Source organism: Atta cephalotes (genome assembly GCF_000143395.1).
Source record: "Atta cephalotes unplaced genomic scaffold scaffold00018, whole genome shotgun sequence".
NCBI classification, from domain to species: Eukaryota; Metazoa; Arthropoda; class Insecta; order Hymenoptera; family Formicidae; genus Atta; species Atta cephalotes.
In genome coordinates this window covers 4,344,214-4,362,647 of record NW_012130082.1, presented here as the reverse complement: position 1 = coordinate 4,362,647, position 18,434 = coordinate 4,344,214, and the positions used below count along the sequence as shown (strand labels likewise).

Genomic DNA, 18,434 nt, shown 5'->3' with positions numbered 1-18,434 from the left:
GAGAGAGAGAGAGAGAGGTGTGCTTTTACGAGAGATTCCTCATCCTTTGTTGATCAAGAAAGATTAATCGCTTTCATATTTCATATTATATATCTTCCTTCACCACCGAATGAATTACAATAAAATTAATCGGTTTTCGCGCTTGCAGACTTGCCTAAGAGAAATGGGATATTCGGCTGCAGGGAATTTGTGTGTATTCAGATTTCTGTGCATATCAATCGTACCGTGAATGCTTGGGTTTATACCTCACGGCACAAATCACGTTCTGCTGGATACTTGGTATAGGTCAGTTTAACAGGTTGAATTCCCATCGTGGTATTCCCGTGGGAATGCATCGCGTTCGCTCGAGTGCACTTAAGTCCGGCGATACTTACGGGGTTCTCTCCTATATATATCATGTATGTGGTGGTGGGTGAGACTAAAGCAGAAGTTCGGTGTACTGGATAAACAAGCGATTCTTCAACAGGCACGATCACCATCTCATCGTCGTCGTTGTCTTCTCGTCCTTCCGTTTTCTCTTACCATTACTTTTCTCTTTCGTTTCGTTTTCTTCTTCATCGTCTTCTTCATCCTCTTCTTCTTCGTCGTCTTCTTCGCTTTCTTCTTCCTCTCTCCTACCTTGATCCGTTGCGAGGGAGACGCTAGAGAACAACTTCTCACAGCCGCGCCAAGGGACTTGGTCTTTTTTTGCTAAAACAAAAGCGAAGACGGGGTACGCCGCAGCGGCCAGCGACGGCCAACGGCGGTCAGCGGCGACCATCGTCGGCTGCGCGACGAAGAGGAAGACGAGAGGAAGATGGCTGGAAGGAGCAGGAGAAGCGAGAGAGAGGATGCCACAGGGGGATTCTTGCCGAGGTCTATTTCAAGCTCTGCCAGCAATCGCTATGTAAGGCCCTCTTCTTTCCTTTCCTCCCAAGCATCTCTTCTCGTCTTTTTCCCGTCCAGAGACCCTTCCTTCCTCCCCGTTGCTCTTACCGGTATCCCCTTCGTTACTACCCCGCGCGCACCTCTCTTCCTTTCTCTTTTTTTTTCTCTGTGTACGGAACTCTCGATTTTAGCTCGCGAACAGCCTCGGACCGAGACGATCGGAGGAGCCATACTGCCCCGAAGGCTTCGACGGCATTCGCTCCTCCATTTTGATACCTCTAGGACAGTGATCCTCATGCATTTCGTAATTGATCGAGGCAACATGAGGTGTTTCAAATAGGTATGTCTGAAAATTATCTTGATAAGGGATGAGTTCCATATCACTCAGACAATAAACCGACATAATAGCTTTTGAAGTGAATTTTTTATATAAATTCAAAGGAAGCTCGATAAATATGTTATACATCACATAATTCAATATAATCAATTTACAAAAATTTGATAATTTTAGAAATATTGTTTTTCGCAAGTAATCGAACATAATAATAATCGAACATGTTTTTCGATCAACGAGAATAGTGAAGCATCGAGAAAAACGAAGATTAAAGGAAAAGAATCGTCTTGATAGCAGGACCAAAAAGTGTAACTATTTATAGAATTTGGTTCTATCCCGAAAGAATCTCCAATTATATGTGTGTGCAAGATCGAGTGGTCGAGCGACTTCATAGTAAGGGGCGCACGACCTTGCACACTTTTTTATGGTTCACTCTTTAGGAGTCATAATTCAGTTAGTACCAGAACAACTTATGGATTTGCTGTTTTCTTTGGAAAGTCTTAAAACAGTGATTCTCACCTGTACTTCAAATATTTTTATGACGTAAAAATATGATTATAACGATGTAACCTCTTTATTGAATAAAACTATTCAGGGAGATTTTATGTAATATTGATGTTACTTATATACCGAGAATAATAGTAGCATTTGACAGTTTTAATATTAATTTCCTTCTATTTGGCAAAGTTTAAAGTTAACAAACATAAACATTGTTAATAATTTATTTTTATTTACTTAAAAATTTTAGAAGGAATAAGAAAAATTTTTCCTCATAAAAAATTTTAGAATTATTGAAAATTAAATGTTGTGGGACTCAAATAATATATGTTAAAATCGATAAATCAGAATTTCATATAAATGCAGTTAACGTCGTTATACAAAGTTTTGGATTTCTATTCTGATTGTGAGATTCAATCAAACGCGGACTATGACAGGAGATCGCAACCGTGAAACAGCATTTCGCGTTTTATTTTTCCTCGCACAACTATATTGTTCGGATAATCAATCATTATGACGTAAAAGACAAGCAATGTACTAAGGGTCTCCAAGTTGAGAACATCGCCTTTGACTACCGATCGTTTCTCTGGAGCATCGATTACGTACCCGCGTATCTTATTATGTAGACACTGTCTCGTTGGATATATTTAGACAGTTCGTTTCTCATGGGATATAATGAAATCATAGCAGTCGCGCACAATATGACGTGGTAAAATCATGCGTGGAATACGTAATATCACGATTGAACGCGTTATCAAGGTACTCGATCTTCTCTTTCTCTCTCTTTCTCTCTCTCTTTTTTTTTCATTCAACGCGAGATGGACGTTGCGTCGCAATTAACGATGAAACGCTTGAGTAACCCATAATAACGAGTCGCACTGATCGCAAATCATTAGGAGTTGATCATCCTGCGTAGTTACAGCCTGCTTTACTCACGCTCTTGTTGCGGTTACGTGCTTGGGATTTAAGAGAGAACGACCTAGAACCTGAAACCGTGAACTCGCTTGCGATTACGGGGTAAAAAGGCTCGCCCTCTCGAAGGTTTTAATATGATCGGGCAGCTCGTTACGTATGGGCATAGCAGCGGGATTTTTTTTCCAAGAAAAACGCTCTTCTACACGAGTACGTATTCATGGGGTATTCACGCGCTCTCATGCCCACGTATTAAAAATAATTTACACGCGGCAACGCCATTATCCTTACATATGCAGATTGGATGTGCGCGACACGACGTACGCAGCAAAGTGCTTTGGAAAGGCTCGATGAGCTTAATACTACGAGAGATTTATTCCTATCTATTCATATGATTGCGCGGAGTGGAATATAATTTTGTATTTTTTCAGTATATCACGTCAGTATATCATAACACAATATTTTGGAAATTTTTATTTCGTCTTACATTCGGAATCGTTCGGAATCGTGAGAATTGAACTTACACAGTAATTCAGAGGCATTACGTAGGAAGATCGGTAATAGCAGTATAATTTTATAAATGTTAATACTTTCTTAATAATAGTTTTATCAGTGATCGTTTTGATAATAGTGCGACCGGAAATTATATCATAACAACGTTTAGACAACATTTAAAAAAATTTTAAACAAGGGAAAAGAATCTTGTAATTATTGAAGACGTTTTGCTTCGGACAACAAAGTCGCTTCAGTCTCGCGTAATATCGTATCTTTCGAACTGGAGAGGCTGGCAAGTAAGGAAGACGAATAAAAGACAAGTAAAAGGAAGTCGATATCGTCAAATCTCTGAATCTTTGTAGGACAACGATCGTCCTATCCGACCAATCTATTTCTAGAATAATTTATTAGAAGTTTCGTTATGAAAATTTCAACGATTTGCGTCGGACAGTCTGTATATATTTGTAATACCGTTTCTTATCGACAGGTTTAAGCTTTGAAGAGTACTTTCGACGCTTCGCGAATCTCTCTTGCAAAAACTCGTAAGGAAGCAGCATTTTGTTCCTCGCGAGAGGAAACCGTGTCGGCGAGCGTTTTAACCGGAGACAAGCGTCTTCGAAGAAATGGTAGACTAGAGTGAGTGAGAAAAAGAGAGAAAAAGAGAGAAAGAGAGAAAGAGAAAGAGGTATAGAAGAGCGAATGGATTTGCTCGCCCTTTGCCGTCTGTAGAAAAAGGGTCGGCTCTGAAGACCTTGGGTCGGAAGAGGAATGCAAATCGAGACCGGTCACGAATATTCTAATGTGCAGTTAGTCCTTACACGACGATTGCGAGAGAATCGTCATTCGATTTCTTCCATTGGGCGCAATAACTACAATTGCACCCGGGGCGCGTGTTTGTGCGTCCAGAATGCTCACGGCCCTCTATTAAATGCTTTGCGTGTCTCCGAATCAGGTTGGAATGTTGGAAATAACGATCTCGTTATGTACTTGTGTTTTTTTTTAATGTCATAAAAGAGAGAAGCAAACAGGATGCGTCCTTTACCGATTAACACAACGACTTCTCGATAAATGCGTTGATTAGGCCAAATATATGATCGGCTGAACAGAATCGTTATAAATCATTCAACTTCCTTGCTAAAAATGTTATCTTCTGTTATCGTCTGTATTTATCTTTTATCGAAGCAGTTTTTTTTAATGCTTCGTTAATTATTTTTGCACCGTATAATTTAATATGTAAACATTCAAATAAAATTTTCTTAGCATTTTTGTTCCTAATAAAGATGTTTACGATATCTACATAATATATATTAGAATATTATGCACTTTTGCATGTGTCACGATGCTGGCAATGCTTTACGAAATGACGTTCCCGCGACAAGGTTGCTCATGAGAGCGTGAGATTTAGAGATGTGGAAATAGAGTCGAGAAGGGAAAAATGTCCGTCAGCGGTTGCACGATCAAACCCTGGGATAACCCCGGAGAAAATGCTGCTAGGCCGTGAAAGAAGAGACGGAGATGGATGCGAGCGGACATGATGGTAATAAAGTTCACGTAAGAAATACGCGATACGTAGAAGAAGGGCTTAGGAAAGTAGAAGTTTCCAAGGAGAGGATTTCGCTTTACGATCACAAGAACGGACCCCGAGTCCTCTCGTTTCCGCTCATTTCTTCTTCGATTTTGTTCCGTCGGTTATACCGAGAATTCTCGCGATCCGATATCTTACAGTCCCTTTTTTTGTACGGCCGTTCTTGCCTATTTTTCTACTAGATTTATGCCTCGTTTACGCAGAGATCGTAACGCGAGCGGACTTAAATAAGCGGAAAGGCAAAATTAGAAGAGTCTAATGACTATCGATTATCATACTTCGAAGAATCTCGAGATTGAAGGTTGTTTGAACAACCTGCCACTATAATCAATCAAAGCATACAACCTATCGATAATCAAATTTTAGTCAATCAATTTTTTAATCAAATTGACCAGATTTAATGGTTTCAGATTTGCGTATCTGATCGTTTTTAAAATATCCGAAGTATCACGTAACGTATGAGCGGTATCCTTTGAACGTTTGACACGGAGCAAGTCTGAGACGAGTGGTCGGTTATGTGTAATTTGTACAGGATCTTTTCTCCACAGAGGTGAGAGAAGTCTGTTCGCAGTCAAGGCTCCCTCTTCGAAGTCATTGACATTGGCGGTCGACACGAAGAGACTGATGCTGCCTATTATATCGAACAATTAATGAAACAGCGACACTTTCATTGTACAGTCATCATTTACAAACATGTGACTCATCGCCGTTCTTTCTACATTCGACTTGCATTATCTCCATGAATTTGGAAAAGATTTTAAAGAAATTTCTAAGTGATTACTAAGCGACTATGTTAGAGAAATTTAAATATAGATTTATTATTATTTATATACATGGTGGAATTAGATGTTGTATTTCCGAAGATGTGCGCATACACACACTTACAATAGCAAAATAATGGCATTCCCTAAATATTAGCTGACATTATATATTTTACATTGTAAAAAAATGAAAGTTGTGCATTGCGATCGATTTACATTGGTTATAAAGTGTTATGCTGTAAATTATAAGAAATTGACCAATCACAATCAAATGTAAGGAGAATGGACTCGATCATTCTCCTCACGTTCAACTGTGAATGTCAATTTCTTATAGCTTATAGCATAAGTTAACAGTTTACTGCAGCCAGTATAAATGATCCTTAATTCCATGATTTGTATATCGCATAAATATCTGATTTATTATTATCCGTACACAGCGTTGAGATAACGATTGCTATCTTTCCTATCGGAGAATGATTGCCACTATTAAAACTGTTACCGTCTTATAGTGCATTCTCTCATGAAATTTTTTCTGTCAGAGAGCCGGAAATTCGTTCAAAAAGCCGGAATCTCTGGTCGAAATCTAAAGAGATGATAACCGTAGTCGAGACTAGCGGATCATAACTTGTTCCTCATAATCTCGTCTTAATTTTAGTAAAAGATCTGATAACATGTTTCCTGAGTTTAAATTTAGAACAGGGGAACTTCAAATCTTATCTCGGGCCTCTAGATAGGACGGAGACCATTCGCGGACGCGATGCTCCTGCCCGTCAGATGTTGAATGTTAATGGCATTACCTGACGAAGCGTTGCGCTTCTCCGCGCGATTTCGTTTCGGTGCGCGTTCTGAAACGCGCGCGGCGCGACCGCTTTTTTGGCGTTGCATGCACATGATGAGATCTATTATCTCGAATGACTGTCCTCTTTCGCTGTCAGCTTCTGCGAACGTGGCACGCCGGTGAACGTCCTCTCTCTTTCTCTTGGTGGGACACCATCAAGTGTACACCATACAGAATATGGACGGCAGTCGCTCTCGTCATGTGTTTTCATGTTTAAATTGAGTTAATATAAATAAACAATCCTTGCGCTGCTGTTAATAGCGACTAAAAATATGTTAAAAAATTTTTAAGTCGATTCCTCAATGTCCCTTCACGAAACTTGAGTGAAATGGATTCTTGGCTCTTTTTTTCTCCTTGGAGTTTCCTTTTTTAAAAATACTTAGAACAAAATATACATATTTTTTTTAATGTTTAACCACAATTCTGATATTTCAAAAATATTTTTTAATTTAAGAAAGTCCTAGATATAAAACCGAGTATAAAACACATATAGATTCTATTATTGGGTTGTCCGGAAAGTTCATGCCGATTTTGAAGGAAAATTGAAACGCAGAAGATTTAAATTTTTAATTTCATTTATTAAATTTAAATCTTTTGCGGCACGAACTTTCCGGACATCCCAATATATTAATTTTTCTTTTATATTAAGATAATTTTAAATAAAATGTTTTATGAAATGTACATTTAAGTAATGACTTTAACAAAATATTTCGTCTGCAGTGAATCAATGGCCCTCCCTCTCTTAACAAATTTCTGAATCCACCAATAGAGTTAAATGTGTTACAAGTATTCGCAATGTTACTTCACTATCTACTCACTATCTACTTATGACGTAGATCGAGATATCAATGCGGAATAATACATCAAGAGACGACATCAAAACGACAGCCATAATTCAAGCGATTGTCACCTGCCATGCCTTACTATTAGCTATGCGCGACACGAAGGCGTCACTTCCTCTGACTCGATTTCCGGCCACCGGAAATGTCCTTCTAACTGCGGCTGAATCCTTAAATGAAAATGATCTTTCACAAGATCCCCTCCGCTTTTCATCATCACGATCATAGATCGTAAACGACATATCAAAACGAATCATCATCATTGCGTAATCCATTGCAATACATTTATTTATGCACTTAACATGTTTGAAGGGAATATTTTTAGCAAACGTTAGGAAATTACCGGACATACATATGTATATATTTTATGTCGCGAATCTGAGAAAGCATCTTAAGGAATTGGTTAATAAATAATGCTTGCAGATTACTTCTCTCTGAGAGACGCATAAATATTTCTGATATTCTCGTTCAGCGAAAACGTTCGAAGATATTAAGATTACCTCATTATGGAATCGTTTGAAATCCTTACATTTCCCATCCATGTTGAAACGAAGCCATAAAAAATAAGTAGGAAATATATGTCACATCGAAAAGAGCTAGCTTGGAATTTCCAATCTCGCGAGATAATTGATGACGTGGTACGTTATATGTGAGCAACAGCGAATGCGATTTTTAACAATTTCAGCGTTTTAACGATCGCGATGTTCGTGATCGTAGCATTCTGTAAAGTGTCCGGTTAGAACCGGTGTCCGGTTTCTTTTATACTAGAATCGATTCTTCTTGTTGTCTGTTTTTAAATCTGTACGACATGCTTTTGCTGCAGCAATCGATACGGTTTGACGAACGAGGACCTGAATCGACGCTGGAGTAATCCCAATCGAATGTATCATCCAGTGATCTATCACACGAAAGGCCTGATGGAATACTGCGCCAGGGTGTTGCAGAGACCGCCTCACGTTTTCGTCGACTATCACGGCCATTCGCGGAGGAAGAACGTGTTTCTGTTCGGTTGTTCAAGGTCGGGTTCCTGGAGCGCCGCGGACAGGGCGAAACCGGACCAGTCGGTGCAGTATTTGGTAAGGGAATCAACAGAAGGGAATCGAGGCTAGGTAATATTTTTAGATCTCGCATGGCATCATTTATCCTACATTTACCTGCCACCGGGCCAGCCCGGCGAACGTTCATCACTTTCAACGACCGTCTATTCAATGTGAACTTTCGATTTGCACGAGCAATTACTCGCCGACAGCCGCCTATTCATTTCGCGCGTTGCTCTGCCACATTAATGTCATTAGTTAGAGCATTACTGAGAAAGTGCTCCGAGAAAGTATTTCTCTTCTTGAACTACGAAATCTTGATTCTCGTTAGAACCTCCAAATGCGATTTCGTAATCTTTGTGACTCTCTTTCTGTTTTAGATGTTACCGCATCTCATGCAGAGGACATCATCAGCTTTCGCTTTGCCTCTTTGCTCCTTCAAGGTTGAAAGAAACAAGGAATCCACCGCCAGGGTCGCTGTATGGAGGCAGTTGGGTGTTTCGAGGTAAACGACGGCTATATCCTGAGCAGATTGAGATCTGGCTCGCAATGAGATTTTGTGTAGCAAGGTTGAGGTTACATGTGTCTTGTAAAAAAAAAATCTGTTTTTTAATAACTTAAATTATACAATTTATATTTTATATTATATATTAATATTAACATTAACTTGGTGAAACGTTTCCTTTTGTATTTACATTTATAAAAGTCAATATTACTGATATTGCGACGTTGTGATTGAAAAAAATGTCACTATGTTTCGTTTAATGTTTTATTCAAACAGAAGTTACACGATGGAAAGCAGTTTTTGTGGATGCGATCAAGGCGTATTGGCGGGATTACATCTCGACACAGAGCATCTCAAAGCCATTGGAAGAGATTTCTGCCAAGCTTTATCGATGATGAAGGATGGCGGTGGTGATTGGGCTATCGGAAAGTACGTGCAAATTTTTTGTTATTAATTCATTTTTACGGTATAAATCGACTTAAATATAAATTTGTTGAAATATTTGATTAAGAACATTTATATATTAAAAAAGAAAACTTGCAAAATATTTAGAAGGAAATATACTTCCAGGGACTGTATTTAATCGGCAAAATTATTTTCTAAGATCGTTTTTGAAAAGAATAATTTTTCTAAGTTTTAACTTTCTACAGGCTAGAATAAAAGGTTTTACAGATTATGATATATTATTTAATATATAGATCAACAGAGCAAGCCTGTTGTCCGAGAATGTGTATTTTACGAAAGTCACGGAAAATACCGAAATGTATTCAAGATAAACATGCTATACATCATACCACAGCGTTTTCTTAGCAAATGAGATAAATAAACAGTTGTATTATAAGGCAAGATTTGTGTGTAACCATTCGTGTGTGCGCATTGTTAATTTAATGCTTTCGCTATAAATTGTTCTATCAACATATGATGTCTTTTCCCTCGTTATCAATCAAACTAACAATGTTTCTGTAAACTAACGATAATAGCTAATAAGTGAAAAGAGCTGTCATTTAATTTATACATCCATTACTCTTGAAGTTAATCGATAATTCGCTTATTATTCAATATGTTTCTTGTTAATTGTGCCTGTTACTCTTTTTAGAATTCCTATGGAGAAAGATATTCCCATGAAATCAGGATGCATGGACGACGACATATCTTCTAGTAGTGAATCCAATGATTCTGATTTTGAGACTTAAGGAACTGCACCTCAGTCAAATATTAGAACAGCTATTTTTAACAACCAAATTTATTACAAATATTTACTCTTGTGCACTTATAAATTTAAAATTTAATACAAAAATTATTTCTATTCTGAATAAATATTTATTATAGTATAGTACAAAATAATATTTCACGAAAAGAAATATTTCACAAACAATATTTATTTAAAACTCGTAACAAACATTTAAAGCTATTCTCTATGAAAATACTATCTACATATCGTAAAATCTATTTGTACATATCTTGGACATCAATATTTCGTAAATTATGTTCCATAGTAAACAAGATTATGTTTGTTATATATTATTTAATACGGATTTAAATATGGCCATGTATGATTATTCAATTAAATAAAATTCTTCTTCGAAATAAAATTCTTGTGAAAGTTGAAATTATATTATAAAATCATCATCTAAGATCTAAATAGTAATAAAACAATGACCTCTAGAAAGCTTTACATTTTTGGGAAATTTGAATTGTCTCTTGAAAGGCAAAACAGATTTAGATAATACCAAAAATAAATAGGGAACTGTATCATTCCCTGACACGGTACCTCGCTCTATACTTTGTACACATAATTGTATAAATATAGGAAATAAATGTTAATGAATTGTAATTCCTTGTAAATTTATAAGATCTCCCTAAGACTTCCTGAAGCAATTATTTGTATTCCACGGATTAAGTTTTTGATGAGATTTTTACATGCGTATCGATATAACGCTAATTGTAAATTTTGTAATTTTCGGCTATTATTACGTTGCGCTTTTAATATAGGCATTTCTAGTATAATATACAAGCCGTGACATGTACTGCACAATAATCCGAACGATAATTAATAAAGAAATTTAGAAAATTAATAAGATGATTTATAATAATGTGCGGATCAATACATAAGGTGTTGAATGATGTCAGAATAAATGATTATTTATATTACATAATACTACAATATTGTAGTAATTAAATATAGATATAACATCGCAATGTTTAATACTAATATATTAATATTAGACTTTAAATTCTGATAAGAAACAATTTACATCTGACATTTTATATAATTTTATACTGCAGAATTTATGAGGAGGTTGTCAAATAGCACATAGCGTTTACAAAGTTTAAAAAGCGTTTATATATTTTTTTAGCGCTTTGCAAGCGCTGTTACTTGTTGCTTGTATTACTATTTAACGGAATTATTTCTTTATTACCGCAAACAAATTTTTAGAAAAATGTAATTCTTGATAGAAACATGTATCCAATTAAGCATAATCAGTCATGTACTTAATTGTGCGTACACTATACTCATATATATTATTTTAAGACCAAATAGTTTTTTTGTCATCGAAATTCGACGATACAGATATATTGTGCGAATTGTATCTCAAATTACATCATCATTCTATGAGAGTTGACAATTATTGTATTTCATTATAAATAACAAATATTTCTACAATATATAATTTTTTCTATAAAGAGGTTCTTTAAATGTTCCTCGCAAATTATAAAACTAAATTATTCGTACACTGAGAAAAAAATTATTCATTAAATTAAATTAATTTAGTTTGATTTATTGATGATGAATGTATGTATTTAAGTCAGACATATATTATATTTTACTTAAATACATACATTCAACAAAAGAAATAAAGATAATTAAATTGATTTTTTTCTTAGTATATGGCAATATAGTTTAAAAAATCATTGACGATTTTTTAAACTATATAAATTGTGCTCTATAGTATAAATTGACTGAATCGAGATTATATTGTATGCAAAAATTACACGCTACGTTCACGAATGATCAGTTAATTAGAGTGATGCTAAAAAGAAAATTCGTTATTTTATAATCACAGTTTCTCAAGAGACTAAAGAGAGATTTAAGTAAAAACATCGGAATGAATTTCGATAACATTATTGTCTGTTTGGCGCATTAACAATTTACGTAATCATTGTATAATCCATCTTAAAATAGCCTAACGTCTTATTATAAATATATAAAGCTTTCTGATGAAATTCAAATTTGTTTTATACAAATTGTTAAAAAAGCCTTATTATTCTTAATTGTTTGGCGTAATGTTGCACATGTATATAAAAACTAAAGTAACTAAAATACTAAATGAGATTGTGTGTAACTCCTACTACTATTATTTACTATTTTCATCGGTGCAAATAATTTTTGTTGATTTACGATTAATTTCTTATCGTTGAATGATTCGACGATAAACACCGTGTGCGCACATTTGCATTTAGGAAAGCAGACAATAGAAAAAAAGCAATAATAAGAGGATATTCATTATCATCGGCTGAAATTGTATCTTGAAATATCAAGCTTTCGGTCTATCTACGTTTGATTTATACGTTTATCTAAACGCTAATATTCTACGGAAGTAGAATTTCGATAAAGTAACACAAGAAATGGATTATACCGATCTCCGCGCCGGTTCGGCAGAATAATCGGGTTTGATAAGTAATTTAGTACTTTACTCGATGCCATATAGCTTCTTCATGTGCAACTTCATCTGCTCATAGGTTACCCACAATACGATGTTCCAGGATACCAGGCGCGAGAAACTTGGCACGAAACCTTTATAGAACGCGGTGGGACCTTCCTGGACAAAGGTCTTAATAGCGCAGTCTATCGCGCCCTTATACTCGCCAGCGGCGCTGTTCATATAACGTGTCTTCACGACGTCCACGGGACTTGCCGCCAGGGTGGTACAGAGTCCTGCGGCCGTCGCGGCGGTCAAATGACACGGTATCCCATCACGAAGATAACCGCTAACCAGAATGAGGTCCTTGATGATGTCGTAACAGACTATCTCCGCCACGTTCACAATAGCATTCCGCGAGACATTCGGCATGGTTCCTATGTGTGACGAAATAGAGGATTACTTTCCATGATATTAAAAAGATCTTATATACTGTTTGTGCAATCTTTAAAAAATTCTACAAATAATACAAGAAGTTTCTAAAATTAAAAATATTTTTATAGGAAGACTCACCTTTCCAAAGACCTTTCGCGCCTTCTCCACTAGCGATACTCTTGTATGCCTGCAGAGTGGAGCTATATCTTACCGATGATCGTCCATTATTCCCAGCCTGCATGCGGATTTTAACGACATCGGTCGGTTGAGCGATCATCACTGCCAAAGCGCCCGTCGTGATTCCCGCGGCAACACGTACGCCAATGTTCATCGATGTACCGATCTTATTGTTGTTACCTGTTGAAATAAAAACGCTTGATGAAGAACTAGTCTCTGACAAATAATTTAAGAATTAAGAAGCGATATAAAATCGACGCAAATTGTGCCTACTCTCATTTAATTGTGTTATCTCTCATTTAATGTTTTATTTATGTTATTTATGTTTCATTTAATGTATTATTATTACGATCGGTTTTAATATCTTTATATAATATTCATAAGCATTAGTAAACTTTTCACAATCAGCTTGACATTAATAATGAATAATAAATTATTATATGTAGAGGATCGATGTTGTACCGCGATCTCAAAAGTAAAAATTAACTTGTCGATTATATCAAGATAATGAAATTAAATCTTCTGTAAACATTGAAAAAGAGTACAATTTCGAAATTTTATTTTAAATTTGAGATTATATTTGCGTATAAATTTATCATGTCTTATTTTTTCAAAGAAAATAAATAAGCCGTAGCACAGGATGTATATAGAAGCAAATTTTTTGTTTATTTAATAAAAGTCTTATTTTAACAGAATTATTAATATTCTGGATATGTTCAGCAACAAAATAAACTTAATAGTTACAATAGATTATTATTTTAGATTAACATAAATTATATAATTTACATTTAAATCATCGATAAATGTAAAAATTCAGAATTGAATGCTACTTAAAATTAGCAAAAAAAGCATTTTGGAATATGTATTATATTGCACATACAAACGAACTATAAATAATCCATTTAATTCTGCAAATTAATTTTTACACACATTTTTGAGAACTTTTAAAAAAAAATGTAAAATTTACGAACATAATGATACTGAAAAATCAGAAAAGTAATCATAGCGATTGAATCGCAAGACTATACAAATATATCTGATTGAGCAAAATTTTAGAAAAGTCTCAGCAATACATCAAAGATGAATTATTGTACATCCAAGCAAATATATTTGTAGCAAATGTATTTAAAAAAACTTTGTAAAAAGAAAACAGTTTGAATGCCGTATTTTAAGGAATGAAAACTTCTTTGCAAATGTAAATGAAGTAAAATGCATAAATATGTAATAGTCTCACGATTATTCAATGCAGTAAGAATTACAAAAGATGTTCAAATCCTCGCCTTTGTTGTACATTCAATCTTTTAGCTCTCCCATTTCCATTTTCTGACTCTATACTTAGTTTTCTTTTTTTCTTCCCTTTTTTCCTCCTTTCTCAATTTCAAAAACGACAGAAATGAGAACGAGGAACATATCAAGACAATCTTAGAAGATTTGCGCATAAAGTTTACGAGAATTTTCATCGTGATAAAGCGAATGTCGATATGAATATGCGTGTCTATGTATATAATGTTAGACATTCAATATTAGACTTTTTTTATTAACAGTTCTTGACTATTTTTTTAATATTTATGTTTTCCAATGTTAAAATTATTAAGATCGGTAAGAATTTAATCGTCAAAGAATATTTATGAATATATAAAAATATATTTCAAATATAATTTTACAATTATAATTCATTAAATATTGTCTAATATCGATATGTTTGCATGTTACGTGTGTTATAAATATGACAAAACGTTTTACATAAGATATATGAATGTATATTATATACGCGTTTAAGAAATTGTTGAAATTGTAACGCGCGCGGCTACTCTCGTATATATCATAGAAGATATATTTATATCAAAAGTTAGGAGTTTTGGTTGGCTGTACCGTCGAAGATTCCAGCGTAGAGTGACTTCACGCTGTCGTAGAGGCCCAATCGTATGCTGGCGAAACACATCTGTCTCTGGAGTCCCGCGGATAGACCTCCGTACAGGCTCCTGTAACCACCCTCGCTCAAGCACACCGCCCTCACAATTTACCCTCAAACTCGTTTCCAGGGTATCGTTTGTACATATTTCTCTCTCTCTCTCTTTCTCTTTCTCTCTCTATATCTCAATGGTTTTTAAAAAAATATTATTCGCTTTTTTTTACGCAAATATTGCGTAATTTTTCCTTTTTTTTCTCTTCGCCTTTTTCCTATCCGCGCGATTTTGCACCTCATTTTTTTTCTATAATATAGATATCCTACATATTGAATGCTTTAAAGCGAAATTCAATATTACTCGTTAATGAAGTGATTTACAGTTCGAAGACGCGCAAAAGAAAAATAATTCGAGAGCTGAGAAATAACCAAGAGAGAGCGTGCATTATTTTGTTGATCACGCATTTTAATGTTGTATCATATTCAAAAATAGAGAAGAAGACACCGGTGATTGGGAAAGTAGATCATTACTATAGATATAAATATACAGGCAAAGTAAATGAAATAAAATCAAAAAGAGAAAGTGAGAAAGAAAAGAGAGAAACTACATGAAAACTTAAGAGAAATATATCACGAAGAGATGTGTAAGAAGGAAGCAAGTTGTCTTTCGAAATTTTATAAGCAACTTTATTGGAGAAATGACTATCAGAAGATGTAGAAAGAAATTTCATGACGTACGGCGCGTTTATGCGCCGTACAAAAATGTTTACTCGAAGCATCACGTATCCACGTTTCTATATATCAATTATCACGAATTCTTTTTATTGTACAAATTAATTGGAAATTTATAAATACTTTGTACAAAAGAAACGAAATAGAACAGTTTGGTTAATTTTTCGAATAATGGAAAAAGAGACGCGAAAGACAACCCATGCAAAATAAAAATAAAAGAATAATCCGTAAAAATAATAAAACGTAAGAAGAATTGATACAAGAAATACCATCGACAAGTCTTATTAAATTTGTATTTGTTTCGTTTTATATATTTCGACTTTCATCGAATAAAAATGTGTAATTTTTGGAAAGTAATTACATTCCTTTATCTATTTTGCTTATGCAAAAATTGTTTTACGTGAGTGAACACTTGTCCATGGCATCTGACTAGAAGATGAAATAAAAATCATATTTATGCGAAGATCAATCATAAGAGTCTAGAAAATTTTCCAGAACAAGCAATTATTGTACATACATGTGCCAGATATCAAACAAAATTTTAATGAAAACACGATAAGCCGTAAATATTTTCTTTCCGATTCTTTCTTTACTGACAATACATGAAAAACAATTAAGTTAATTAGTATATGTTGCTTTTTTTAAATAAGGCTTTTCTATGTGATATAAATATAAATATCTACTATAAACCATTAAAGTATCAAAATAAATATAAATAAGTATTTTTTATATTTTAGCTGAACACATAATTTGTGATTACTTACATACAAAAATTTTTAAGTTATACATTTAATAAATTCTGAATTAATTTAAAAAAAAACGGAATTTTTTTATATTCAGTATATTTATATGTATAATTTAATTAATAAACGATGAAAAAATTAATTAGCTTAATCTGGCACACGCCAAAATAAGAAATCTGGTTAATAAGTTTGTTTATTATGAAAAAAGTACCGCATGTTATTATTTCAGAGAGAGCGACAGTTGAATATAAAATAGTTATTATATCAACAAGCGATTGCTCTATAAATATTTTCTATAAGCTTTAAATTGAATTATCACTCTTAGGTAAGGAAGTCCTGCATTTACAGATTATACGTATATATTACAATATTATGTACAAATATTAATAGCCCAAATAAAGTTGTTCTACCTACCATCAGTTCTTAAATTACTATTATGATAACGAACAACGTACCTTGCGCCTTCGTATCTAACGATGTTTGCAACGGTTTGGAACAATCCTGGTTGGCTCGTTCTTACTGCAAGGACCGATCCTTCCGCTGATGTCAGCAACAGGGCTTGGCCTTCTCCTGCGATCTTGAAGAAATAATTCGATTTCTTTCGGTGAATAAAAAGACGCAACGAGATAACATGCGATTATTTCGAAGGATATAATTCAAATATAATTATTATTACTTAACTCACCTGCATTCTGACTTTGGCGGTGTCCAAAGGAAAGGTGGCTAAATCGGCGATGCAGGCTGCGGTGCCCGCGGTAAATAATTTCACGCCAAGTGAAAAGTCATCTGAGATTCCTTGCTTCATGATTTCCGCTGTTTGGTCACTCTTTTTCTTTTCCAAGATCTTTTTCTCTCTTTACTGCTTTCTCTCTCTACTGCTGATGCGTGCTGTTAAAAGTGAGCGTGGATGCTTCGTGAAGGATTCTTGCCTAGTGCAGGATTCTTGGATAAATTGGCTAATTTCTTCCAGCGTGACAGCAATTTCTCCCTTGAACTCGCTCGTTTCCTTCCAGCGGGATTTCTTTTTATTAGACAAATGATCTTATGTACACTATATACAAAGTCCTATCAGAGGACAGGAACTTTCAGATGTTCATGGATTCAATTGGTGTTCTTAAAGGTACGTTTCCCTAAAGTGATCGGGATACGCGTGGAGCCCTCCCGATTGTGAGCACTCGTGTTTGATTTCTTGATGGTGAACTTCTTTATACATACTATTTTATTCTCCTGTGAACAAACGATGCAAAAGAACACTGTACAATATTCTGATACAAAAAACAATCCGCTCGATGCGAATGTGATCGTGAACTGTCGCCGCTAAACTGACAGCCGCTGCTTTTATTCCACGAGAGAGTAAGTACTATATAGTGCGATTCTAATTCTATAAAATAAAGCGGTGTACTCCGATTCTATAACTTTTTAACGGCAGTGTCGTTATATTGTAATTACGAAGATATTATATACCTTATACAGTATAGTAAAAAAGTTGTATTAATGATAACATATCGAATTATCATTAAGAGTTACAGAATTGAGATACACCCGATAAGCGTAAAAGTATATCGCATCGCGACTGAAGGTAGCATATTCAATTGCGCATGCATCAAAGATCAACGGTCATTGAACAAGGCGATTTGTCTCGAGATTATTAATCAGCGTCAAAAATCAACTCTTATGTGAATATATCGTATTATCATCTTGAACTACGCACACGCGGCGAAATCCTAGAATATCTGGATAAGGGCTATCGAGCCATTGTAATGAAATATATTGTAATATCGTTAATCGCTCATCACGATTGATAACTGGCAAGATCCGTCTGCCAGCGTTTTTATCACTTGACACGTGCCTCTTAATTACGACAACGGGTTTCCCACGATCGTGTCATAGAAGTAATGTAGAAGCGTAGAATGTATTCTCGTTTCTGCCCCCCGGAAGAGTCCGGGTACCGAAATAGACTGTCGTAGATGAGGAGAGAACTTTGATCAGCTTGGAGACTTGCCAATATCGAGGAGAGAGGCTTAGAGATCGACGTCTTTATTTGCGATTATAATAATTAATTATAATAATTAATCAACTCGATTTAAATGATATATGTATTTTTTATATGAGTATGTTTTATCATATAT

The 18,434-nt window shown here is 34.9% G+C and overlaps 2 protein-coding genes across 2 annotated transcripts in view; one reads left to right on the top strand and one right to left on the bottom strand.

The window, feature by feature from the left end:
• The window catches only part of LOC105618782 (cytosolic carboxypeptidase 1-like), a 31,655-nt gene extending 22,174 nt beyond the window's left edge, over positions 1-9,481 (top strand). The window contains exons 15-18 of the mRNA XM_012200314.1: positions 7,953-8,205; positions 8,547-8,671; positions 8,948-9,100; positions 9,370-9,481. Of these exons, the coding sequence (XP_012055704.1) occupies positions 7,953-8,205; positions 8,547-8,671; positions 8,948-9,100; positions 9,370-9,481 (643 nt within the window). The remainder of the gene's footprint in view (positions 1-7,952; positions 8,206-8,546; positions 8,672-8,947; positions 9,101-9,369) is intronic.
• A 2,882-nt stretch (positions 9,482-12,363) lies between these two features.
• Positions 12,364-17,110, bottom strand: LOC105618784 (mitochondrial uncoupling protein 2-like). The gene is made up of 5 exons (XM_012200315.1): positions 16,991-17,110; positions 16,761-16,882; positions 14,797-14,906; positions 12,886-13,104; positions 12,364-12,749 (listed from the first exon to the last, which is right to left on the bottom strand). The coding sequence occupies exons 1-5, from the start codon at positions 17,108-17,110 to the stop codon at positions 12,364-12,366; spliced, it is 957 nt and encodes a 318-aa protein (XP_012055705.1).
• Between the last annotated feature and the right edge of the window lie 1,324 nt (positions 17,111-18,434).

Bases quoted from the DNA above. Each gene is read 5' to 3' on its own strand.
- LOC105618784 (XM_012200315.1), bottom strand. From the start codon at position 17,110: ATGAAGCAAGGAATCTCAGATGACTTTTCACTTGGCGTGAAATTATTT. The intron at 13,105-14,796 runs GTACAGCCAACC...TTATTTCAACAG, and splicing joins CTACGCTGGAATCTTCGACG to GTAACAACAATAAGATCGGT. The intron at 12,750-12,885 runs GTGAGTCTTCCT...CGTCACACATAG, and splicing joins CGCGAAAGGTCTTTGGAAAG to GAACCATGCCGAATGTCTCG.